Genomic DNA, 26,860 nt, shown 5'->3' with positions numbered 1-26,860 from the left:
CACCATTCACATAGTTTTCAAAGAATAAAAGATTTACCACCATGTATGTGCGGCGCAAAAAAGGATTGCTAAAGAACCCACTGCCCATGGAAAACTCAGCCTTGAGTAGGTCAATGCGAAGAGGTAAACAGAAGTTAATACACATTATAATGCAAGAAGAAAACATCAAGAAAATTAAAGAACACTATGTACAGCAAAATTCCAAGACACAGTGAAACAACAAAAGACCTAATAAAATCCATGTTCTGTCAGACATAAAACAAAAACGCATGACGTCGTATTACGCTAAAAAATAACAGTTATAACGATAAATTCATGGCTCCTTAATAGATGACAAATGACAAGTACATATCAAAACCTAGTCTAACACAATAAATGATAAACACCAGCAGGCAATAATGCACAACAAGAAGTACAATAAAATCACGTTCTCATATCGTAGGGTAAAAGAGACACAAATGGCAAATAATATACAATTACAAAAAAGAAAACTTAACACAATGAATTTCAATATCGACAGTGGTGGCTACAGTAATGCAACGATCCTCGTTTACACCGTCTGGAGTCCGTGAGCCCCATTGCCAATATCAACCACCAGTCTGGTCAATCAGGACCCCATTCCGTCATCTCTTCCAGTTTGGTCTTTAGGATGCCCATGATCAATCTGGACACTTCCTCCCATTGTCGTTGACCCCAGAGCATATGGCCCACCTTGTTTTCTGGCATCAGCCAGTCTAGCCCTTGTAAACAGTGACGACCCAGCCACCATTCACATCTATAAACCATGTGTTCTGGAGTGTCTAGTTGTCCACAATAAACACAAAGAGAAGAGTTCTGACACTTGAACTTGAAGAGATACGTTCCATATTCCCCATTCCCCGAAAGGAACTGAGTCAGCAAATGAAAAACTTCCCCATGCTTCCTCCAGGGAGCTATCCGGGGAATCAGCCATCGAGTCCAAGCGCCTTTTCACAAAGCATCCCAAAGGTCTATTCTTGCAGTAGTAGCTGTCGTGCCGCCATCTTTGTGGATCCATGCTGCATCCATATGAATTCTGTTTCCAGCCTCTTCACATTCTGTTTCTGGTCCAGTGCATCCACCCAGACCGGAACTGCATACATAAGTGATGACAGCACAGCTGCCATAATCAACCTCCTCTTGCTGGCTTTTGGACCTGCCTGCGCTGTCTTAAACCGGCCAATGTGGAAATAACCATCTCGCAGCTCCTAAACACCTGGCAAGTGTTAAATTATGTCTGCTAATGATAATTTACTGATTACTGAGATGTCTGCTGAGCTACAAAAGATACACACATTGTACTGACTAACCTACAATAAAAGTTGGTTAGTTTTTGTGTTTATTAAAAAAAAATTAAGGTATATTAACTAGTTGAATTATACTTTTTTTATACTAAGAACTTCATGAGATGTTGCTCACTCTGTGTGATGAATGATGTGCAAAATTTTTTAATGTATGAATTAAAATATTTAATGGAGTTTTTGTTTTATGTGATTGATTACAAGATGAATTTGTTTGTTGTCACTAAAGTTTTATATTTTCAATATAATTAGCATATATATATATATATATAACTACATGAGGATTTTGATTTTCACGAGTTATAAATATATATATATATATAGTATTTCTCTGAGATTTTATTTCAGTAACCCTTTAACTTAACTCTTTCTTTAACTTTCCTATTTTATTATTGTTGTCCACTTTTCATTAAAATGAATTGCAATGCTCGACACAAACATTTTTTTTTTTAAATCTGTGTCTGACACTTTCTTTTGTATATAAGTTTTTATTTTTTTGCTAACCTTATTTTAATTTTTTTTTAAATAATTTATATTCATCATCCTTTGCAATACTATATTTAAATTAGAGAATTTTAAAGCATTATTCTTCTTTTTCATATCTAAGTGACCATTATTTTCCTTTTTGTTATATATAATTCTGTGTTTTATTTTTATTTATCATATTGTATGAAGTTCCTACGAAGAGGTGAATCTTATAACGCTGATTATGTCTTCTCATTTGTAACTCTCTACTCTAATTTTTAGCTTGGCTCAAGGCTCATCAGCAGTTGTTACATGTTTTCTTCTATTTATTGAATTTTGCTTTTTTCTATCATGAAATATTACAAGTGTATTTACACCAAATGTATATTGATTTTTGTAGGACCCCTAATTTTTGTACCAGTACTTTATTTTTTTAGATTTAAAATAAATCTTCATTACTGTTTATCCATTAATTTAAGAATGTATGTTTCTTTATATATTTTCATACAAGGGGATTATTTTCAGGATTCTCTTATATTGGATGGTTGCCTTGGATTAGCAGAAGGCGAATATTCTCCTAGTAACCTACCACAGGATGTCACTCAATTATTATCAGATAATTCATCTTTATCAAAGATTTGTTATTCTCCAGATTCTTTCTCATCTTCACTGTCGAAAAGTAAGAAATCCATGATTATGTTTTTAGAGTGTTCATTAAGTCTAATAAATACCAGGAGAACAGGTTAAAACATTATTCATGTGGTAAAACTGTTTTTCTGCTATAATGACATTCTCTTCATCTTGGAGACGTTTGATCTTTGGCATCATCTTGAATTTTCAACCTGTAAGAATTTAGCATTATTTAATAAGTATTGATAGTATCAACATATCAATAGATGTTATCATATCAACACAATATTTTCAAATATGTTATTGTACGATGGATCATCAATGTTGCTAACCATCAAATTTGTGTACTGATCTGTTGATAAAATTAAAAAAAATTGAAACAAAAAATATTTAATTTAAATTCTCATAACATATTCAAGATGTATGGTTCATCAGCATCAAGTCGGTGATTTTTTAGATAAATGGAGAGAATAAAATAAGGGAAATAAAAAATGCCCTTTTGAATATCTCAAGAATCAATAACTGATAAAAAAATCTTAGATAAAATGTATCCATTGAGCTATTCTGATTGAAATGAAATCATGAAAATCAACCCGATTTTTCTTGAAATATGTTGAAAAGGTAAAAAAATTACAATTTACCTGAAAAAAATTCTTTTTTTTATAACTTCCAAATCATTTATCTAATATTGATAATTGAAATGCAAAACATTTCAGTTTGAAGTTTGATTTGATTTCAGTTTTAAGAGCAATTCACATTTATATTCTATATAAAATTGTGGTGTTAATATTGTTTTTGAGCCATTATATATGATCATTTTGGTGACCTGAAACAACACAATCATTGGGATGTAGCTGTTTCATTGTAGCAACCTATTGTAGCTGTGTAAGTTCGCAAAAGAACTTTGGATATCTCTTTATTAATCTCTGAAAAAGTGAATAAATACACAAACATGGATAAATATATGCAAGGGTGTATATTATATGAAATATGAACTATCAAAACACATTAGATTAGTTAAACTTACCTTATTATCTAATTACTGTGTTTTGGTGGTTTGTATTTCATGCAATTTGAGTTTTTACTAGTTTTTATTAGCACAGTGATCAGAATGTTACTGAATTTTATTGAAGATCAAAAAAAAGTATATATATATATATTTTTAATTCTATTAATGTATGAATCCTAAAAAGATTAATTTCAATGACATATATATCCAACTGTTTCTTATATTTAGTTTTTGTTTATAAGAAAATATGGAATGCCTATTCAGCTTATATTTTTTTAAAGAATGTGGCAAGTTCTTCTTTGAACATACAATGTAAAGTAGAATAACTAATTTTCATACCATTTTACCAAACACATATTGTTTATAACACGAATATTACAGTGAATCTGGTTGTTGTCTATTACCAACAAATTAAATATACCTTTTGTTATGGCATATTTAGTGATTTTAAATTGATTAATAAAAATGTTGATTATATTACTGATATAAAATTATGTATTTATAAAGTGCTTAAAAATGGTTACAAATAGTCATTCTAAAGAATTAATTACTTATTGTTAGCAGTATTACAAAATAAAAGTCTTTTATTCAGTGGAAAATAAAGGATGATAATAAAGATGAAGGAGCAAATTAATAAGTGGGATATGTGTTCCCAAAGAATCTATTTAGTGCAAAAATATTATATTGGAAGTTCCTTAATTGCATTAAAATGTTGAAAAAGAGTGAAAATTTAACATGCTACTAGAGGGTTACAAATAACCAACAGATTAATACAACAGAACCTCTAACTCATATCAAAGTGGGTTATCTCAAGTAAATAGTAAAAAAAAACTTTAACCCAATGGTTGCTCTCTTGTGTGGAGTTTCTGATCTCCCTGCCACTGAGCTTCTCCCCATTTTGTGGATAAAAAAGTGCTCTCCAGATATGGGAGTACTGGAGAAATAAAATACCCAAGGCTGACTAAACTCAGAACTGCGCTTTGTAGATAGAAGTCGGCTCTTCAGTCATTAGGAGAAGAAAACCCAAATAAAAAATTACTTGGTTGGTAGTAAGTTGGTACAGGCATGGGCTAGCATTAACATCCTATACAAAAATAACTGGTTTTCCATGACCACCTTGGACCACAACAGAATTGTTTTTTATAATACAGATACAAAATGATAATGGCAAAAGGAGAATGAATGTAAGCTACAAATTGGAGGACAGAGAAGGATAGCCTTTAGGAGAGAAGAGAGAAGGAGCAGAGGGGTGTTGTGGAGTAGGCCCAGGCTTTTCGAGGCTGAAACATCATAAAAGAAAAAATTGACTGCCCAATTCGTGAAATGTCCAGATAAAAACAATTGTTCAGTTTTTTGGTTTTTTTGTCTTCAGTCATTTGACTGGTTTGATGCAGCTCTCCAAGATTCCCTATCCAGTGCCAGTTGTTTCATTACGATATACCCCCCACATCCTACATCCCCAACAATTTGTTTTACATATTCCAAACATTGCATTGTTTTTTTTATTCTCATAAAAATAATTTTTATAACAATTGTAAGCGTTTACTATCCACTCTGTTAGAATAAAAATTTATCAAATATATTAAATAAGGTGAGAAAAAGGTATAATAACTTCATTATTGACTGTGAAAAAATAAAATAATTGAACATTTAAACATTTTCCTTTCTAGCTAAAGAAAAATTAAAACTAGGGTCATTTGAGTTATTTTCACATTTTTTGGATGGTTGATGGAATGCAGCAAGATTGTATTAGATGTCTTAAAACATCAATATTAATCATATATTTTTTCATAAAAATGCATAGTTTCTGCACTAGGAGAATGATTTAAATAATAAAAATATTCCTTTTAAATTGATATATTCAAAAATATTACATTATTATAAGGTATGTTATTTATACCTTCCCAGGATTAAACTATTCATGTAAGCTGTTTTATTAGTTTGCTATATTTCTGGGGATTAGTATAAAGTGTATGGTGATTAGTGTAAGCGAGTGTGAATTTTATTCTATTAAAAATAGAATGTTGTATTCATTAAACATTTATTTTGCTTTGGCACTTATTTGAATGTATTTGCTATTTGTATACAGTGAAAGATATAGCCTAAACTATTATTTATATGATTTTATTTAGTGTCACTTAGTACAGCAAGCAGTTACAGTCTTCTTGGGGATATTGAAGATACTAATACAGATGAAAATTTAGAACAAAAAGGTACACTGCAAATTGTAAATTCATTAGTCGAAATTGCAATTCACAGTTCTCGTTTGGTGCAATATATTTATTCTGCTCTCAGGATTGCTAACAGATTTGGTATGCAGTATAAGGTACGAAAGCAATTACAGATCATAGATTAAATCTCTAGCTTTGGCCAAACTTTGTAAATTACAATGCTAAGCTGTTTGAAGATTCATACATTGCATTTAATCTATTCGTTTTATATTGCATTAGCCCATAATCTTCTTTCAAAAACTTATTCTTTCAGTATGGCATAAATATGTTTTATTGGGAACAGTTAACCAATTACAATAGCAGGTATTAATTTTGAAAATTTTAACTTGAACAGAATAATTACTTTTTCTGGCATTAAATAATTTTTGAACTGAATCAGATAAATTTGATTTAATGTTTGTTTTATAGTTAATGTGATTTAGACTTTATTTTTATATTACAGACAGTTCATATTTTAAACAGTGAATAATATAAACAGTTTTTTGACCAATATTGGAAATCTAATTAGGTAAATCTTCCCAGAGTAGATCATATCAGGAAGCAGCATTTTTAAATACGATAAATATCAATGGCTTGATAATTCATACATATAACATCAGATATGTATGTTCATTATTTACAAAGTTTTTATCTTGCAACCCCACAATTTAAACATGTACTTGTTTTCATCAATTAGATCTCATATGATCTGAAGTATAATAAAGCAGCAAAATTACGAGGGTTATTTTTTTTTCAAGGTCCGATCGCCGTGAAATAAAAACCCGCACAAAAATCGGATGAACCTTTGTGCATATGTGTTGCGCAGCGTCTCTAGTATGGCCTTCAGTCATGCCACGTCACTTCATTTAATTCTGAACACGCAGCTAGCACGTAAACATGTCTACAACAATGGCATCTCCCGCCAAGTGTGAAGTGCTGAAAACAATTTCAATTTCTTCAGGCTGAGGGCTGTAATGCAGCTGAAATTCATCGACAAATAAGTAATATGTACGGTGAAACTTCAATGAGTGACAGCAAAGTGCAACAGTGGTGCAGGAACTTTAAAGCAGGACGTACAGATGTTCATGATGCAGGTGGTCAGGGAAGGAAGCAAGTGTCAACCGATGATCTCGTTTAAGGGATTGGATGAGGCAATTCGAGAAAATCATCGGTTCACAATTTCTGTATTGAGTGATTCATTTCCTGAAATTTCAAGGTCAGCTCTCTACAACATTGTGAGTGGGAGACTTCAGTACCGCAAACTGTGTGCGAGATGGGTTTCCAAGATGCTGTCCGACCATCACAAAACAATGAGAATGGACGCCTCCTCAATGTTTCTCCAGTGCTACCACAATGAAGGAGAAGATTTTTTGAGCAAAATTGTCACAGGGGACAAGATATGGGTCCATTTCGAAACTGAAGAAATAAAAGAACAATCCAAACAGTGGATGCATTCTCATTCTCCCAGTAAACCAAAAAAGTTCAAGCGAACCTTCTCCAACAGAAAGTGTATGGCTACTGTGTTCTGGGATCAGAATGGAGTTCTCTTGGTGGAATTCATGGAACGTGGCACGACCCTGATGGACGTGACACTGCAGCCTCATACTACACGACTCTTCAGCATCTACGAAGGGCAATTCAGAATAAGCGGAGAGGAATGTTGTCATCAGGCATGATAACGTTGTCTTTCTCCATGACAATGCTCGGCCACACACTGCAGCTGTTGTAACAAAGAAGCTCCTGTAGCATTTTCATTGGGGGAAGTGTTTGATCACCCACCATACAGCCCGGACTTGGCTCCAACCGATTTTCACCTCTTTGCTCACATGAAATGCTGGCTAGAAGGACAACATTTTGGCACAGACATTGAGCTGCAGACCTGCATAGAAACATGGCTAAAAACACAGGTGGCTCCTTTCTATGACGAGGGTATTGGAAAGTTGGTACCAAGCTATGACAAATATCTAAATCAAAGTGGCGACTATGTAGAGAAATAGCGTAACTATGTAAGTACTTGTTACAAATTAAACATTTTATATTTTCACTGTGGTTTTAATTTTGTGACCGATCGGACCTTGAAAAAAAAAACCCTTGTACAGGGTGATTCAAAGAAACACCCTGTAACACCAGGCTGTTACAGGGTGTTTACACACTGTGTAAACACCCTGTTTATAAGTTGTGTTGGTAGCCATGGGCGATTGGTATCACTTGATAAGTGGCGCCAGCCTCTCTAACCTAACCTGCCATTTAGTTGTCATGGATCCTTGGAGTGGTGCGCAACGTGCATTTGCTATTAAAGTGTTTTACAAAAACAATGACAGTGTGGAGGGATCGCGTAGAGAATTTTGCCATCATTTTAATCTGGGACGACACGACCGTGTTCCATCAGCATATGCAATTAAAACATGGATATCTAATTTTGAGGAAACTGGTTCGGCAATGAAAAAGAAACCTCCAGGCTGTGAGCGAACCATCCGTACACCACAGAATGTTCAAGCTTTACAAGATTCTGTTACAAGAAGTCAACATCGGTCAATCCGTCGTCTCTCAGAATCTTTACTTGCATAGTTCAAAAGTTCGAAGAATATTAGTGAAGGACTTGCAATTCCATCCATACAAGTTGCAGATAGTCCAGGAACTGAAACCGAACGATACAGTTGTGCGAGCACAATTCTGTAATGTAATGCTTCAGAAGATAAATGATAACGAACAGTTTGTTCACGAACTGTGGATATCAAACGAAGCACATTTCCACCTCAGTGGATTTGTTAACAAGCAAAATTTCAAATACTGGGCACAAGAAAATCCTACGCAGCTACACCAGCATCCGTTGCACAGCCAGAAAGTTACCGTGTGGTGTGCTATGTCATCTTACGGTGTTATAGGCCCTTATTTTTTTGAGGATGAGAACAGTCTTCCGATTACAGTGATGTCGGCTCGTTACGTTGCCGTGCTTGAAACCTTTGTTGTGGAACAACAAAAGAGAATTCCACCAATTCTTAACACAGCCTGGTTTCAACAAGACGGAGCAACATCACATACTGCACAAATATCGGCAGCTGTACGCCGATTGTTTGGACAACGTGTCATTTCACGAAATGGTGACATTAGATGTCCTCCCAGATCGCCTGATCTCTCAGCTTGTGATTACTTTTTTTCGGGTCACCTTAAAAGCAAAGTGTTCCACAGTAGACCTGCTACAACGGAAGAACTGAAGGCAAAGATCTGAGAAGCAATTGCGGAAATTCCAGTTGAGATGTTACGCCAAACCATGAACAATTTAACGAAGTGACTTCATGAGTGTTTACGTAGACGAGGAGGTCACCTGCAAGATGTCATCTTTAAAAAATAAACTAAAATGTATGTATCCTAAAATGGCAACATTTGTACAATTACATGAAATAAAATTCATTTTCTAAAAAAAATTTTTCATTAACGTTATTTAATTTTTTTAATTTCCCGTTTCTTTGAATCACCTGTATATGCATCATTTATCAGTTGTTTAGAATGAGTAAGCTATTGGTTATTATGCTTGTTATCAGGTAAAATTTCTCATATGCTGTTTTCATGAATAATGTTTTCCTGTATAATGTAGTTCTGGTTTAGATCAGAACACATAGCAGATCACGCTCTACTATGCTCTTTATTTAAAACTGAGCACTGACAAATAAACATTTTTTAATTTTTTGGAAATCATTTTAATTTTTAAAAACCTATACATTAAATTTTTTTTTAGTAGCCCCTTGTGTGGAGCTTTTGAAATAACTTTAATATTTATTTTAAATATTGGTCTTATCATAGTTTGACACCATATTTATGAATATATATATATGTATTCAACTTAGAAAAAATATATATTCAAAAAATATAAATAAATTATGGTAGAAAAAGCAGCAGTCTGGTTATCTGATATACCTTGTAATATTAGCAGGATAGTTTACTTTGTAGCAGTAATTGAGATGGTAAACATGTTTTTAATTTAACTACTCATAAAAAATGTAAATAATTCTTTTCTTTTATAAAAAGTATGCATAATTTTAATAAATTGAGAGAGTCAAAAAAGCTTATCAAGAGCTCTTGATAAGCTTCTCAGTTCAGAGGTAAGCTTCAATCTTCTCACTTGAGAATTGATAAATATGATATACAATAAAAAAGACAGTGTTAGAGAAGAGTGATGGTCAGTGGTCTGTTACAAGAATATTAACACTTTATAGATCTAAGATTCTTGTAATTTTTTATTATTTTAATAACAATGTTTAATAAACTATTGTAAGTTCATTTCTATAAAGGGTTTAGATGTATAAACTTGAAGTTAGTTTTTCTGTATTACTGTTACATCTCTGTGTAAGTGTAGTGTAGTGCCTCAAACTTTTCATCATGCATTAATGATCGTACTTGTGGACCCACTAATATTACTTCTTATATTTGTATCACTAATTTTATGGAACCTCGGTTTTAAGTACATGAAACTAGGACTATTGTCCCTGGCCTTGACAGAATTTTTCATTAATCCTGGTTTGATATATAACAGTAGTAGATAGATATTTTTAGGATTACACAATGGGTATGTTTCACATTTTTCTGTTCAGGAATGAGTGATTCGCATTTAGGCCATTATTTTATAATGAAATGGTTTTTTTGTCCCTACTATCCCATTCACACAAAAATCAACTGTATTTAGTGTAACCAAGCTACAGATAAAGAATAAGTGTAATTGCCTACAAATCACCACAAGCATTCCATTCATATACTGCATATTGAAACTTTTCCAATATAAATTAAAAATTTTCATATTTTTCTTTCATACTAGCAGAGTGAGCCACAGGTACTGATGGGACTTATTGCATTACGCAGAAGCACAGCTCTTTTTACTAACTTTAAAGGAAGCAATGAACAAGTGCCATTCAACAAAGTACTAAGCCATTTTCTTCAGAAAAATAGTCTTTAAATTCAGAATGTCAATTGCAATAAGTACATATCTTTGTATTCTTTTGAAGAAGATTCCATCCTTTTAGCCAGGAAGCAAGCATTTCAGACTGTTTTTTGGATAACTTTAAATCTCGTATGAGATTGTTAAGATTTCCTTGAGTCAGTAAATAAGGCTCAGATGAACAGCTTTGTTCAAAAGTTATATCACTAGAATCTGTTTCTTTTTCTTCCTGACTTCCATCAGACTCTGAGCTCTCTTCATCTTATGTCACATGTTGTGGAGCCTTTGGTATGGGCAATTCTTTGCAGTGTGGAACTGGTATCATTGCAGATTGCAAGTTAGGGTACACCACTCTGTTTTGATTTTGATGTAATCCCTTTAATGTCTGTTAAGCAGCAATAAAAATCAGAAACGTGATCTTTGGGTTCCCTCCAAATCATAGAGATAGCAAATGGCATATGGCGTGTGCCATTTTTCCATGCAGTAAAAAGCCTAGAACACAATAAAAAACAGATATTTGGGGCTCAGGCCTTTGTTTGGTTCCCGACTTTACACCCAAAATAAAGTTCATAACACTTTTTTACTAATGCAGTAAAAGTGACTTGAGCGTCACTTTTCTTTTCACCACATACATAGCAAAAATTGTTACGATGATTTAAACCAACTCTGGGCATTTTGTAACTAACGACTAATTAAAAGAAATAAAGTTGGAAATATGTAATACACAATAATTCAGACACACAAAGCACTCACAATGACATGTTTACTGGTTCACTACTATTTCATAACTGACACTAAATGAACCAGAACTAAATGAATGATGCCTACACTAGAACATGTCTGTACACATATGAACCTACACAACAGTAGCAACACTACCCTTTGAGTTAGCTCATTTGGTTCAATCATATTTACAATACTCTAGGAGCTTTTACTTCTCAATAGACAAATGAACGAAAAAACGTTTTAAAATATTTTAAAAAATTAAAATAAAAAACTGTGGGTGATGCAGAAATTCCAAATACATATTTGAAAACAGGATAAAATACTGCATAAGTACACTTGTTGGTACTCGTGAGACAAAAATCATGTTGACCAGTGTAATAAAATTACAATAATAACTTTTCAGTTTCATCAGATTCTAGTAATCATACAAATAATAGAGTATTGTATTCTCTAAAATTTCTTGATTGCTTTGTATTATTAGATAATAAATTGTACACCTTCGGAGCTACAAGTGAATAAAAATGCCTATACTGTTCCAATTTTGGTAAAGGCGACACAATTTATCATTCTTACTTAAATTACCCATGGCATATGTGTGCATTACTCTATACATATTACACCTTTTATAAAAATTTTTTTGGACTCTAAAAACAAACAAATAAATATCTTAAAGGCAATATGGTAAGTTTTTTAAAAATTGGTAAAGATTCGCTAAATCTGTTTTATGAGGAATCATTCTTATTACGTATTTTTGTGCTACCAATAATGCATTTATATTAGAATAATTCATACCTCCCCAACAAGTTATACATACCATACATTAATCTCGATTCTATCAAGGAATGGTACAACATCTTTAGTAAGTTTTTTGTACAAAAATTCTCCAAGAAATAAAATTTACACATATTTAATTCTGTTTATTTTGTTTATCTTATATGTTCCTTGCAAAACAGATATATATATAAAATTACTCCCAGATACTTAACTGTATTTACTTGCAGTATAGCTTGGTATGTACAATTTATGTTTATATTACATTTTAAATTGTGATATTTTATGCTATATAACGTTTCTGGCAGACATTTTAATTGAAAAATTATATAATATGTATTCATTAAATTTAAATTTAAGTAGTTTTTCATTAACCACTACTTAATTTTCATAAGGTCTTCTTCAATGTTTTTCTTTATTTCATATATCAGCTTCATAATCTAATGATCTGTTACCAGCAAATGTTGTCACTGTACCATTAAATTTTCCATTACATAAATCATTTATGTTTATAATAAATAAAATAGTTCCAAGTACAGAGCGCTGCAGAATACTGTACTTAAACAGTACCTTGAGAACTCATTTTTTCTCTTATCTTGAGCTGTTGAGATCTTCCCCTTAAATATATCTTGAACTATTTATTGTATTGACCTCTTATTCCTGGTTTCCTAGTTTGTAAAGCAAAATATTTTGATCAACAACATCAAACACTCTTTTCAAATTCAAGAACAAACCTGCTACTTGTTGACCTTTGTTTTTACCTTCTATTATATTGGACATAAAATTTAAAAGGGTATCTTCAGTATTTTTTCCTTTGTGAGACCATATTGATTTTTATTTAAAAATTTTGTTTTTGTAGGAATCTGTTTTTATAATTTTTTCTAGAATTTTTTGAGACGCAGATAATAATGATTTATGTCAGTATGGCAGTATTTATTAATGTTTTATCAGAATGCATGTCACTTGTTTGTATTTCTTTCTTAATCTCCTCCACTATAGTTAAAAAGTAATTATTAAATTCCTCCACAATTAAGCATTTGTCTCATTTAACATCATCATCAATAAGTTTTAATGATTCTATTTCACTATTTTTAGCTCCAGCTATTCCTAATAAATGATCTATGCACATCCATTATTCTGTATTATTTTTGGTTCTTGAAAGTAAGATCACTGAAATATTTATCTTTAGTGATTTCTGAATCGTTTTGTAATTTATCTTTATATTTTACATAACATTTTTGATATTTATGTTGTTTGCATGCAGTTTTGTTTTTTTATACAATGTATTTCTTTTTTCAATTCTACATACTAGATTAACATTTATTCATGACTTTAAGGGATTATCTTTAGTTTTACATGTATATATGTTTTTTACTGAGTTGAAACACTCATTGTCCACATCTTCAGATTTGAAGACGATACTCCAGTTTATAGAATTAAGTTTTTCTTTTAGCTTATCAATATTCATGTAAACTTTACTAACATTATCCTTAATTTTATTACATGTTAGACTAAAATTATGAATACTGTGATCGATGAATGATCTGTAGTGTCTTTATCAAGAATTTCAAAATCATAATTTTCAGAACTTATTTTTTCCTTATGGTACTAATATTGTCTATACATGTACTAGATATAAGTCTTGTAGGACTGTTCATTATAAAACTAAAACCATGACCTTGCAGTAGAAGTAAATAAATAGCAGTTGTTGCATTATCGATCATACTAATTATATTTATATCACCGGTGTAAATTGCATTCTCATATTCAGTTGCTTGCAAATAATTCTCTAATTCCTGTAAACAGATATCCTTTGACACCAAATTAAATATGTAGAAAACAGTTAGATTAAAATTAAAATTGTTTTACTCAATTTCAATTTGTATACCGTGTGGTATTTAAAATTTATTTTAGAATAATCAATACAATGTTGCCTTCTATTCCTTTTTAATATACACAATAACTCCTCCTGTTCTATAACCAGAATTACTGTTAGAGAAACAGTTACAATTATCTATTTGATATTTAAATAATTCTTCCTCAAAAACCAATATTTCAGTCAGTACTATTATTTCATGCATTTTTCCTTGTAATAATAGCTCTTGTAGAAACAACAAAAGTTTCTTACACAAACTTCTATTATTTTGTAAAACTATACATAATTTTTTTTTTGTACCATATCATCTGATTATAAACTATCATAAACATAAACTTAAAAAAATATGAAGATGCATCCCAGCTACACTAAATGATCTACATCAGAAATATATTTAAGTACAATGACTGGCTTCAATATTTTTTGTGATTATAATAAATCATTGTTTTCTTGTTTTCATTTTCTACTTTTCAGCCTACTAGAAGTCAGGATGTTAGCTGATCATATCTTCTCTTTCTCTCCTAGCTCTACCAATCCTTCTATTTTCTTATCCAATATTTTCCATTTTCCCCCATCTTCTCGGTCCTTTTGAGTCTGTTAAAGGAGCTGATGGATCTGGGTGCTGCCTGTTGGAATTTGCACCTGTTTGTTGGGCTTCCTGCAATCGGATATGTGGAATAACCCACCTCTCCCTACTGCATTTCAGTTATGAAAACTGCCTCTACCCTCAGTCCCTCACTTATATCATATGACTCCTATTTCCCTCACTTTTTCTTAATTTCTCCCTTTTTGATCCTCCTCCCTACTGTTTCCTCCCATCTTTCTCCTTCACTTTGGATTGAAACTGTTTGCTTCTCCTTCCCCACCCTGGCATTTGTGTCCCTTAAGGAGATCTTTTGGGAAATATAAAAAAATTTATAAATGTGTAAGGCAATTGCATGCTCAGCTCCTGGATAGTAATCCCACTAGAAATTCCAGTAAAAAGTTCATTGGACCTAAACTAAAATCTGCCAGTGTACAGTCAGGCACCTTACTTATCAGGTACAAAGCAGCTGCTAATATATAACTAACAGAGCTATCTACATTGATTTATTAAATGTTGATAGATCTGTATAGAATGGCAAACTTTATACATGAATCGACAACTATAATTTTTTTTTAAGTACCAAAAATAATAATAATAATGTATAGCAAATTAAATATATTAACTAACAAAAAACCAAGCAGGTTAGTAACTGGAGTATGAAGTAGATCCATGTACATTTACAAATCATAGTATGTGGTGAGTGGAAACGATGGGAGGGTAATTGAAAAAAAAGACGAGACTGTTGTTGGGCATAGGATGGTTGCTAGGAAAGTGAGAGCTGAGAATACAGTATTTCAAGGTCTGTGATAGTACAAATAGAAACATACTGTTATTGTCTAAAAACATTTTTGAATGTCTTCTTTAGACATGATTGGTAAAATTGTATTTACAGTATAAATCTTGTATTATAGATGATTCAAACCAATAATCCCAGACTGTACTTTTCATTTCTGCAGTAAAGCATTGATGTGAAGATAAGCAGTTACAATGTGTTTGTATATCATGCAGTTGCACTAAACTAAATAAATTATTAAATCGGTTATTTGAAACCTATAATCTGTTTCATTGAGTGAATTATTAAATTATTATTGTTATTCTGATGAGAAGATGTTTAATTTGACTGGTTTGTCATCTGTCTATGTGCATTAATTTTTTGTTTTCTTAAAACTACATTTAATTTGCAATACACATGTTATTTTTTTTAATCCTTTGCTGTAATGTTAAGGGTAAAGTAAATAACTGAAAAGAAAATAAACATACTTTTATTAGCAAAGTAAATCATAGTTACACACTTATTTCATAAAAAATTCATAAAAAACTTAATTTTTCTTTGTCTGCAATCATCGTATTTTAAGTATGATAAGAACATTCCTTATAAAAAATTATTTTTTGAAACTTTCCTGTTGTCAGTTTCGTATTGTCAGTTCCAGTTTTATATTGCTTTCATTTTTTCCCTCTGGGTGGAAAATTGTTTTTGTGATAATAATTTTCCACCGGTCCATTTTTCATTTGATGGAATTTTCAGTCTCACCAGCCATCATCAACTCTGAAAGCATTAGAATGGATATAATCAATATTTCTCTGTTCTTCACTAGTTCCGTTGTTGAGGTAGTTGTTCATGCTTCCACATTATTTTCCCAGTTTACTGCTGTTCATGTATTAGTGGAGAGCTGGTTGGATTTGTAAAATTTAAATTTATTCATGCTTATGACAAAGTATTTGTTTTTGATAGGTATGGAAAATTCAACTTCAGTCAAAACCTCACTTAGATAGAAAAAACCACAATCAGTATAGTCACTTAGTACCTCGACGTACTGCTGATTTAATAAATTACTTTTTTAATAGTCAAGTCAACCAAGTTGTTTGGCATAGCCAAAACACATCATTAGTAGGTTCTGACTTTGGACAGTCTGAATTTGATATACAAGGAAGTCTTTCAAAATAGGCGTTTTTGTGGCTGCTTTTTGGTATTATAAATTGAATCATAAATTTGAATCTTATTCAGCATTTAATGAGTACCAAATAGACCAAGAAGTTATTCTTTGTACCTATGTTTTGAAATGTACTTCTCTGAAGGTACCACTGTGCAAAGGAAGGTTTTCTAAGCAGATATGATCATAAAGATGTGGACTTTTATTTGAAAATTAAGAAAGGGCAAGTGTGCAGGTATTTAAGTCAATGAAATATTAGCTAGAGGAGATATATCTAATGCCACTGTTGTTCCAAATTTCCTTACATTCCTCTATAATATCCTGAGAACAGGGTTCAAACTTCCACTGTAGAAGCATGGATGAATGAGTGTGAATTTTTTGAATTGTGATCAATAAAATATCACATTCATCATCACTGAGTATCATTTGAATATTAAGAGAGTGTATACTTTCTGTACTGGTTACAAAAAAATTCCTAAGGTGACTGAATGTTATTAAAATTGTTGCAATTTAATCATTATCAGAATATTCATCTCCAGTGGTGGCTCATGTGTAGGCACTGTGGAACTGCAGCACCCCCTATTTCCACTTGATATTAGGTAAAATTTAATATAATGAATCCTTTTTTCTTTAATTCTTTCTTTACACTTGTACAATGTATAATCCTTAAGCTTAATGTGTCAGTAGCCATCCCCCAGTTTATGAAAAAGATACAAAAATCTTTATATGGAACTGTGTGCTTCACAGTTCCAGCGGCGTGGTGTTTGGCTGTTGTGGGCACGCACACAAGGGACAGAGCACCGTTGCTCCTGCAGTTCTGACCCTGGCGTGCTGGTGGAAGGTAGTTTTTTTTTACTCCATGTGTTCATGGAACATTCCTTGTTCGATCTCTTTTCTACTTTAGTTGGTGGAAGGAATGTGAAACTGGTTTAGTTGTCTTTTCTGTAGTGATCAGAAGATAGTGGAAAGCAATGGCTCTTTGATTGCCATATCTGTCCAAAAACACGCTGGAAAAGTGAAAGAGAAGGAAATTAGTAAAAAAAAATTATATATTTGTTTCTCTGTATGCAGAAATTTAAATTAAGGGCCATAGGACTTTTGTTTTTAAGCAGACATTTTATTAAGTTATTATTTAATAATACTAAAAAATATTACTGCATTGACATTTTATTATTTATTTGGTTAAATTGAATACAGTTTTTAAGCACAATGTGCTTAAAAATCGTGTACCATATTCTTGAATGTGATAAAGTGTAGAATTAGATTATTATTCTGCTTCCAGCTATTCTAATTGATTCATTCTTTTCCAGTTCCTTTATTTTACAAAAAAACTTTAACCATGGCCTTGAAAATGCCCAGAAAAAGGTTTTCTGGAGCAGCACCCCCACTAATATTAGCTACAAGCCACCACTGTTCATCTCTGAAACAAGTGTTATGCATTTTTCCATATGAGCCTGATAAAGTTTTCCAACATCACTTCATAATGCAAACATTGAAAATTTATGCACTATTCGGCAAGCTTTAAAATTAAAGTGATTTACAAGAGAAATCATAATGTAATTGTAGAAAATGAAATTTTTTAGGGTTTTCTGATCGGACACTTATTAAGCAAGTAAATAAGTACTGTACGTTATGGAAGTTTTTCTTTTATATACTTATTATTTTGCTTATACTAACTTGTATTTTATATATACTTATCATTAATGATATACTTTATCTTTATTGCAGGAAGTGACAAGTATGGATAATCCATTGATTCTCATAGAGAATGGTTGTGATGATTTACATTTAGGTAAGGATATAATCATACTTGCCAATTTACCAGCAGATCAAACAGACTTCTACCTTTGTTCACAGATTGTAAAGGCCGTTGCTAGTTCAGGTCTGTATTTCATTATTATGCTTTTTGAAATTTGTGCTGCAAATAGATTTTTCTCCAGTGTTCATGACAGTGATGAACCAGGTGGTAACAGGTTGTCTCCTAAAGGAATAAAGAGTTGGTGTAAATATAATAAATACTTGGTAGATCCTCAGCAACCACCTTATAAACATAGGAGAAGTATCCCTGGGGCAGTTTTGAAAGTAAAAATACCTGTTTTTCAAGCTTTATCAGACCGTAATTTATCGATTAAGTGTATTCATTGAACTACAGAAAATGTAAATAAATCCTTCAGTAATGTAGTGTGGACAGTACTTCCAAAAAAATGTATTTATAATTTGGCGTGTATGAAGCTGTGTCTACATTTAACAAAAGAAACATTAGTTTTGTGATGTTATTCATAGACTTGGACTTCAACCTGGATATTACATGGTAAAGGCCATAAAGATCTTGACACACAATGAATCTGACAAGCTGAAAAGTCAGTTTCATATTACGAAAGATTAGCCACAAGAGAAAAGAAGGTTGCCAAGATAAAGTTGGAAGCGGAGCAGGAAGCAGAATATGGAGCTGGACTGTTTTTAGGCTGTCTAAAGATGTATTTTATTTTTACAGTTTTGAGAGTTCTATGATTTTAGCACAAAAGGAACATTTTCTCGGAAACCAAATGACCAATCAAGCCCAAATTTTCAGGCATGTCTTTACATACCCATATTCACGTTTTAACAAGAGATATTTGTTGAAAATAGTTCCTGTATGTTTTATACAGTTTAATTGACCAGAATTTGATACATGTCACACTTGAATACAAAAACATTTTTATTTATTTTTTAAATCAAAATTTTTAAAAATCCTCCTCATGTTAAAATATGTATCAAGGATATAGTAAACAGCACAAACAATTCATAATGATCGGATTAATACAAGCTGAGAAAATGCTGCTTATGTTAGTATCGGGAAGATAGGTTGGAAACAGAACTACTGTCTCCCCTTAAGATAGTTACGTGAATGAAGGCTGCTTGAATTGTAAATTAATTGCGAATATCTGGATTAGAATATGGTCCATATTAATTAAATTAATCTGTGTTTTTTTTAATATATATATATATATATATATGAAAATTTTATGTCTGAGTGAACTACAATTTGTAAATAATTTTGGGGAAGCAAGAAAAATTCAGAATATAATTAATATTTACATTTTTTTTTATACTGGAAACATACATTTCTGTTATGAATCTATTTCTACATTTTGCTTTATAACATTATTTAGATACCATTTTATCAGTTTCTTTCATTGCTTTTTATGCAGTATCGAAGATATTCATTTGAATTTAATTAGATTTAACTTTAATTTAACTTAAAGAGATTGAATTTAATTAGATTTAATTTAACTTTTGCACAATAGTTCATATTTTACTTGAAATATCTTAGCTTTCTCCTTCTACAGTTTTTTAACACTTTCCAATTCTCTGCCACTCTCTTTTACTATGATTATTAAGTGAATGAAGTAAATAATTCAGTTTTCTTTCAATCTCTGTTATATTCTAATCATTCTGGTATTTGTAGCAATATTTATTTATTACTGATCTTATGAGTTATATAAAAAAACATCACTTAATAAAAATATTTTAATTGTTAACTTTAAAAAAAACTTTAAAAATTTTAATTGTTAACTTTATTTAAATATGTAACTTTAAAAAACAAAATTTTTAAGAAAAAAAAATATATATATGAGAACTGTCTAAAAAAATAAAATTAAGGTTAGATATGTGAATCTACGTAAGTAGTATATGCTGCAGATCAAAATGCTGAGAAATTTTGATATTTTTAATGTTCTGATTTGGGCAATTGTTAATTATAATATAATAACACTAAAGTTAATATTAAATGCATTCTCACAAACATCATCTCTTCAAGCAGATAATATAAATAGATAAAATAATTGTGTTAAATTTTCCTGTCCAGTCATAGAACAAGTTTTTTTAAAAAATCAAGTCAATTGTTATGTATATGAAGTGAATTTAAACAAAGTTTTAGTCTTAACAGCCTCGTGGTTGTATTTTACAAGAAATACCATCAGACAGAGTGGTTGATGAATATCTTGAAACTACATTTAATAGACCTGGTTCTATTCTGGGTTGTCTTGTGACCTGGTTGTCTGGGTTGTGTATATGCGAAGCATATAAATGTTGCTTAAACTTTTCTATACTGATTTCAAGTTCCTATTAAATGATTGCATTCATGAGATGAATAAATTTGTTTGTAATTACCAATTTTATTTCAGCTTTGTGTAGATGTCAACACAGTTGTAACTAAAATACATTGTACCAAAAGTATGCATTATTATAATTTATAATAAAAAGGATTTTTTTAAATATCTTGAGACTTATATAAAAAATTATTGCATTAAAGTAACATATGCTGTTGCTTATAACATAATTTTGACAGTGCTAAAGATAATGTAATGATTGAAGATAGTAAATATGAGCTGTTTTACTAATGAAGCTTCACAAATTTTGAATTACATTGCAGGGAAACTAACTATCTCATATCAGGAGCAGAATGGGTTGTTTTTTGTTGTTTTTTTTTTTAGATGTAAAGCAAGATTTTCAAAGTAGATAAAAATTTTAGTAATATAATGATGTGTAATTATGTCAATATTTATAAGATAGAATAATTTACATGCTTTGTGTTCATCAGTATTTAATTGTCATATTAAGAAGGATCAGAGAATAATTAATAAATTTACAAGTTAGAGGCCTTGCCTAGCCCTCCAGTAATTGTTTGATAGAACACTGATTTTTAGAATATAAAAGAGAACGAACAGTTTTGAAGCCAATTTTAACAGACCGTAAAACTATGTTCGCAACTTTAAATCTTGAAGTAAATCACAACATTGTAGATTTTCTTATGAATAGAGTATAAAAAAAAACTAAAATTTTTTACCATAAATTATACTGACTGGAGTTTTACAAAAGATAAGTTTATGGATGCTACTTGTAAAATTTAACAGGATTTTAGTTGTTTTTTCCAATTGTATTATAAAATATACAAAATCTTTGTAAAATAGATAACAAAGATATCAAAGTGTATGGAAAAATATCAAAGGATAATAGATCATAAAATATCATGCACAAGCAAGAGCTAGTCAATTAAAGATATTAATAATTACATGGATCTAGATGATTTTAATAAAGATATAGTTTGTCGTTCCATTCAAGAATTTTATGATAAGAGGGGGAGTATTCACAACCAGTAAAATTATTCATTTTGAAAAAAAAATGTTTTCCAGTAGTACATATTACATGTGGAAAATTGTAAGAAAATTAGGGTTCTGCTTTCATAAATGAAATGACCCATACATTTTTGATGGAGAGGTCTGACATTATTCTTGCTCAGGTAAAATTTTAAAGAAAATGCATGAAATTAATTTAAAAAATTCTAGATCAGTAATTTACCTAGATGAAATGCGGGTAAACCAGAACCATCCAGGAAATGCATCTTGCCGAATTCAACAAGCTGTGGTTGAAGCTTAAGATTCTGGTTGGGAAAGGATCTGGTTTAGGTATTTGCTACGCTGGTTATTATGAACTTGGTTTTATAAAAGACTGTGCTCTAGTTTTTCAGTCAAAACATACAGGGGACTTCCACCAAGAAATGAACGGTGATGTATTTCAAGAACGGATTATAAATTTGTTACAGTCTTTGGAAGAAACTGTGTTATTGTGATGGATAACCCCAGCTATCATTTAGTTCTTAAAGAGATAGTGCCAGTGACAAACTTAAAAAAGGTGGAAATTGTTTCAAGGTTAGAAAAGAAGAAAATATCACACAGTCCTTCACACACAATTCCTGAATTATTGTCTATTATTAATGAACACAGAATAATACATACTGTTTGAGCTTGAAGACAGAAATGGGACATGAAATCCAATCGAGATAATTTGGGTTCACATAAAAAGTGAGGTGACAGCCATAAATAGTACATTTCTAATAGATGAAGTAAAAATATTATTGGAAGATGCAATAAACCACGTAACAATAGATGACTGGAGAAAATGCATTAGACATGCAGAAAATTAACTCAGCGTCAAATAATGGGCAGGCTGGAGTAGGTTTCGTGATGAACAAGAAGATAGGGAGGAGAGTGGAGTATTTCAAGACGCATAGTGATAGAATCATTGTAATAAGGATAAAATCAAAACCTAAACCGACAACGATTGTTAACGTCTATATGCCTAAAAGCGCCCATGATAATGATAAGGTAGAGTGGGTATACGAAGAGATTGATGAAGCAATTAAACACGTAAAAGGAGATGAAAATTTAATAATAGTTGGAGATTGGAATGCAAGCATTGGAAAAGGCAAGGAAGGAAATATAGTGGGTGAATACGGGCTGGGCAAAAGGAATGAAAGAGGGGACCGTCTTATAGAGTTTTGCACGAAGTATAATTTAGTAATTGCCAACACCCAATTTAAAAATCATAATAGAAGAATATACACTTGGAAAAAGCCAGGCGATACTGCAAGGTATCAGATAGATTATATCATGGTTAAGGAAAGATTTAGAAATCAACTCGTTGACTGCAAAACTTACCCTGGAGCAGACATTGATAGCGACCATAATTTGGTGATAATGAAATGTAGATTGGGGTTTAAAAACCTGAAGAAAAGGTGTCAGATGAATCGGTGGAATTTAGAGAAGCTTGAGGCAGAGGAGGTAAAGAAGATTTTTGAGGAGGACGTCGCAAGAGGTCTGAGTAAAAAAGATAAGGTAGAAAATGTAGAAAAAGAATGGGAGAATATTAAAAAGGAAATTCTTAAATCAGCAGTAGCAAACTTAGGCGGAATAAAGAGAACTGGTAGAAAACCTTGGGTTTCAGACGATATATTGCAGCTGATGGATGAACGTAGAAAATATAAGAATGCTAGTGATGAAGAAAGTAAAAGGAACTATCGGCAATTAAGAAATGCTATAAACAGGAAGTCCAAACTGGTGAAAGAAGAGTGGATTAAAGAAAAGTGTTCAGAAGTGGAAAGAAAAATGAACATTTATTAAAATAGACGGAGCATACAGGAAAGTTAAGGAAAATTTTGGGGTACATAAATTAAAATCTAATAATGTGTTAAACAAAGATGGTACACCAATATATAATACGAAAGGTAAAGTCGATAGATGGGTGGAATATATTGAAGAGTTATACGGAGGAAATGAATTAGAAAATGGTGTCATAGAGGAAGAAGAGCAGGTTGAGGAGGATGAAATGGGAAAAACAATACTGAGATCTGAATTTAAGAGAGCATTAAAAGATTTAAATGGCAGAAAGGCTCCTGGAATAGACGGAATACCTGTAGAATTACTGCGCAGTGCAGGTGAGGAAGCGATTGATAGATTATACAAACTGGTGTGTAATATTTATGAAAAAGGGGAATTTCCGTCAGACTTCAAAAAAAGTGTTATAGTAATGATACCAAAGAAAGCAGGGGCAGATAAATGTGAAGAATACAGAACAATTAGTTTAACTAGTCATGCATCAAAAATATTAACTAGAATTCTATACAGGAGAATTGGGAGGAGGGGGGAAGAAGTGTTAGGAGAAGACCAATTTCGTTTCAGGAAAAGTATAGGGACAAGGGAAGCAATTTTAGGCCTCAGATTAATAGTAGAAGGAAGATAGTAGAAGAAGAAGGAAGTAGTGGAAGGAAAAACTAACCAACATAGAAGCTGTAATAAGAAAGGGAGTCCGACAAGGATGTTACTTTTTACTATCTCTGTTACTTTTTATCTCTTTACTATCTCTGTTACTTTTTAATCTTTACATGGAACTAGCAGTTAATGATGTTAAAGAACAATTTAGATTCGGAGTAACAGTACAAGGTGAAAAGATAAAGATGCTACGATTTTCTGATGATAAAGTAATTCTAGCCGAGAGTAAAAAGGATTTAGAAGAAACAATGAACGGCATAGATGAAGTCCTACGCAAGAACTATCGTGTGAAAATAAACAAGAACAAAACAAAAGTAACGAAATGTAGTAGAAATAACAAAGATGGACCCCTGAATGTGAAAATAGGAGGAGAAAAGATTATGGAGGTAGAAGAATTTTGTTATTTGGGAAGTAGAATTACTAAAGATGGACAAAGCAGGAGCGATATAAAATGCCGAATAGCACAAGCTAAGCGAGCCTTTAGTAAGAAATATAATTTGTTTACATCAAAAATTAATTTAAATGTCAGGAAAAGATTTTTGAAAATGTATGTTTGGAGTGTCGCTTTATATGGAAGTGAAACTTGGACGATCGAAGTATCTGAGAAGAAAAGATTAGAAGCTTTTGAAATGTGGTGCTATAGGAGAGTGTTAAAAATCAGATGGGTGGATAAAGTGACAAATGAAGAGGTATTGCGGCAAATAGATGAAGAAAGAAGCATTTGGAAAAATATAGTTAAAAGAAGAGACAGACTTATAGGCCACATACTAAGGCATCCTGGAATAGTCGCTTTAATATTGGAAGGACAGGTAGAAGGGAAAAATTGTGTAGGCAGGCCACGTTTGGAAGATGTAAAACAAATTGTTAGGGATGTAGGATGTAGAGGGTATACTGAAATAAAATGACTAGCACTAGATAGGGAATCTCGGAGAGCTGCATCAAACCAGTCAAATGACTCAAGACAAAAAAAAAAATGCAGAAAACCTTCAAGTAGAAGATTTTCATAAAGATTTTGATTGCAGAATGACCACTTACAATACATTGTAGTAATTTACTTAGATTTGATGTAAAGTTTTACAAATTTTTCAGCTTTAAAGTCCATATTTAAATGTTGCCATTACATTTCCATATTTTTGAACATGTGGGAAAATTAGGAAAATTTTTACGTGAAATCAAAAGTTTCAGATGTGAGGTAGTAACTTCTTATGCACACCAGAGTTATGCAATAACAATAAATATTTAAGGCAAGTTGACAAAACATTGATCTCTAAAGAGAAAACGTATAATTCAGTATTGTATTATTACCGTGGTCTAGGGGGAATGTATTTCCCCTTCCCTTATGTAGTGGAAGGGAATAAGCATGTGACCTTCACCTGCAAGATAATTTTAAATCTATAATAATATACCGTGTAATATCCAATAAGTGCTTTAATATACTTTACCCCCATCTACACTCAGTAATTAAAATTCCTTATTTGCAAAGCTACTTCTACATAGGCGTAGATATGACTAATTTTTCCCATTATCTCCCATCTAACTGATTGTTAACTTCCTCCTCTTCTTCCATAATTTCTTTCTCCAACTTGATCTTACATATACTATTAAAATTTGGACACCCTCCCAGAAAACATATAATGGTACTTATTAACTCTCAAATTGCCATAAAGAGCACAACCATGACCATTCTTCTCTTCCATAATTCAGATATTAGTTCTGATATTCATTTGATAAATATCAAACTAATTTTATTCCTTCTAGACCTAGGTTTAAATACTCCCTATCTGTATCCGTATTCACTGACATATCTTCTGTGAAAACTGAACTCAATAGCTTTTCACATACCCTCCTCTTTATTCTTCTCTCTTGTATCAACTATCTCACACTCATTACCATTAATGTCAATAAATCAATAATCATTTAGCTCATTTATGCAAAATTTTTAGCTTAGAAGCAAATGAAATCAGATCATCCACATTTAACATAATATTAATATTTATATCATCCTGTTACTCCCATCCCCTGTATACTTATTAATATCATTTATAAGCAATAAAAACAGTAATAGTAAGCAAGCGATTATCAAACATCTCCGTTTCAGACCACTTATCATTTTTTTTTTTTTTAATTGTTATCATATTACCCCAAACCCTAGCTATAGTATCTCCATACAATTCTACAACACAGATAAAATAGTTAGACAACCCCAAGTCATAATGTTTGTAAAAAGTCACATTTCTATTGATTTTTTTAAATGCAACTCAGATCTACAGAAAAACCTTTTTATTCCATCCCTTAATTTTTATTTTTGAATATTATATAAATTAAATATAATGTCATTAGTCAAGTGCCCTTTCTAAATCCAGCCTATAGGCTGGATTATTTCGTATAGGAAATAATGGAATTAAGCACGCAATGCATATTACCTTTACTTATGTGATTTTTCTCAACAATACTTCCGGAAATAATCTTTCTAATGCAGAAATATTTCAATAATTTTTCACATCACAACACATTACCTTATTTTACGTATTGGGAATATCCTGGACCTTTTAAAATTCTTAAGCACTACTCCTATTACAGGTCTATTTACCACATCATATACCTACCACCTCACCACTACGTATTAAGCAGGCCGCAATCACATTTGGGGCAAGAATACGATAAGCCCCAGGATTTGAAGATAGATGGTATTTTGTGCAAAATGCTATTTTGTTTCTCTATATAGTTATATATTATGTACATTCTAACAAATGTGCATCAAATTATATTATTGCTCCAAAGACATTTCAGCTGTTTTTGATGAAGAACATAACAAGCC

The 26,860-nt window shown here is 31.6% G+C and overlaps 1 protein-coding gene across 21 annotated transcripts in view; it reads left to right on the top strand.

Annotated features, from left to right (window-relative positions):
• The window catches only part of LOC142320422 (uncharacterized), a 137,706-nt gene that overhangs the window by 98,656 nt on the left and 12,190 nt on the right, over positions 1-26,860 (top strand). For 17 of the 21 annotated variants that reach the window (XR_012755380.1, XR_012755381.1, XM_075358161.1 and 14 more), the window contains 3 exons: positions 2,310-2,463; positions 5,556-5,749; positions 18,182-18,335. Coding sequence is in view for 17 of the 21 variants with exons in the window: in XM_075358161.1 (XP_075214276.1) it covers positions 2,310-2,463; positions 5,556-5,749; positions 18,182-18,335 (502 nt within the window). In the remaining 4 variants the exon portion in view is untranslated. The remainder of the gene's footprint in view (positions 1-2,309; positions 2,464-5,555; positions 5,750-18,181; positions 18,336-26,860) is intronic. The other 4 variants (XR_012755383.1, XR_012755382.1, XM_075358163.1 and 1 more) reach the window with 1 other exon arrangement.

Source organism: Lycorma delicatula, chromosome 2 (genome assembly GCF_047948215.1).
Source record: "Lycorma delicatula isolate Av1 chromosome 2, ASM4794821v1, whole genome shotgun sequence".
NCBI classification, from domain to species: Eukaryota; Metazoa; Arthropoda; class Insecta; order Hemiptera; family Fulgoridae; genus Lycorma; species Lycorma delicatula.
Note: the sequence above shows the minus strand (reverse complement) of the source record. Positions and strands in the feature narration are given on the sequence as shown.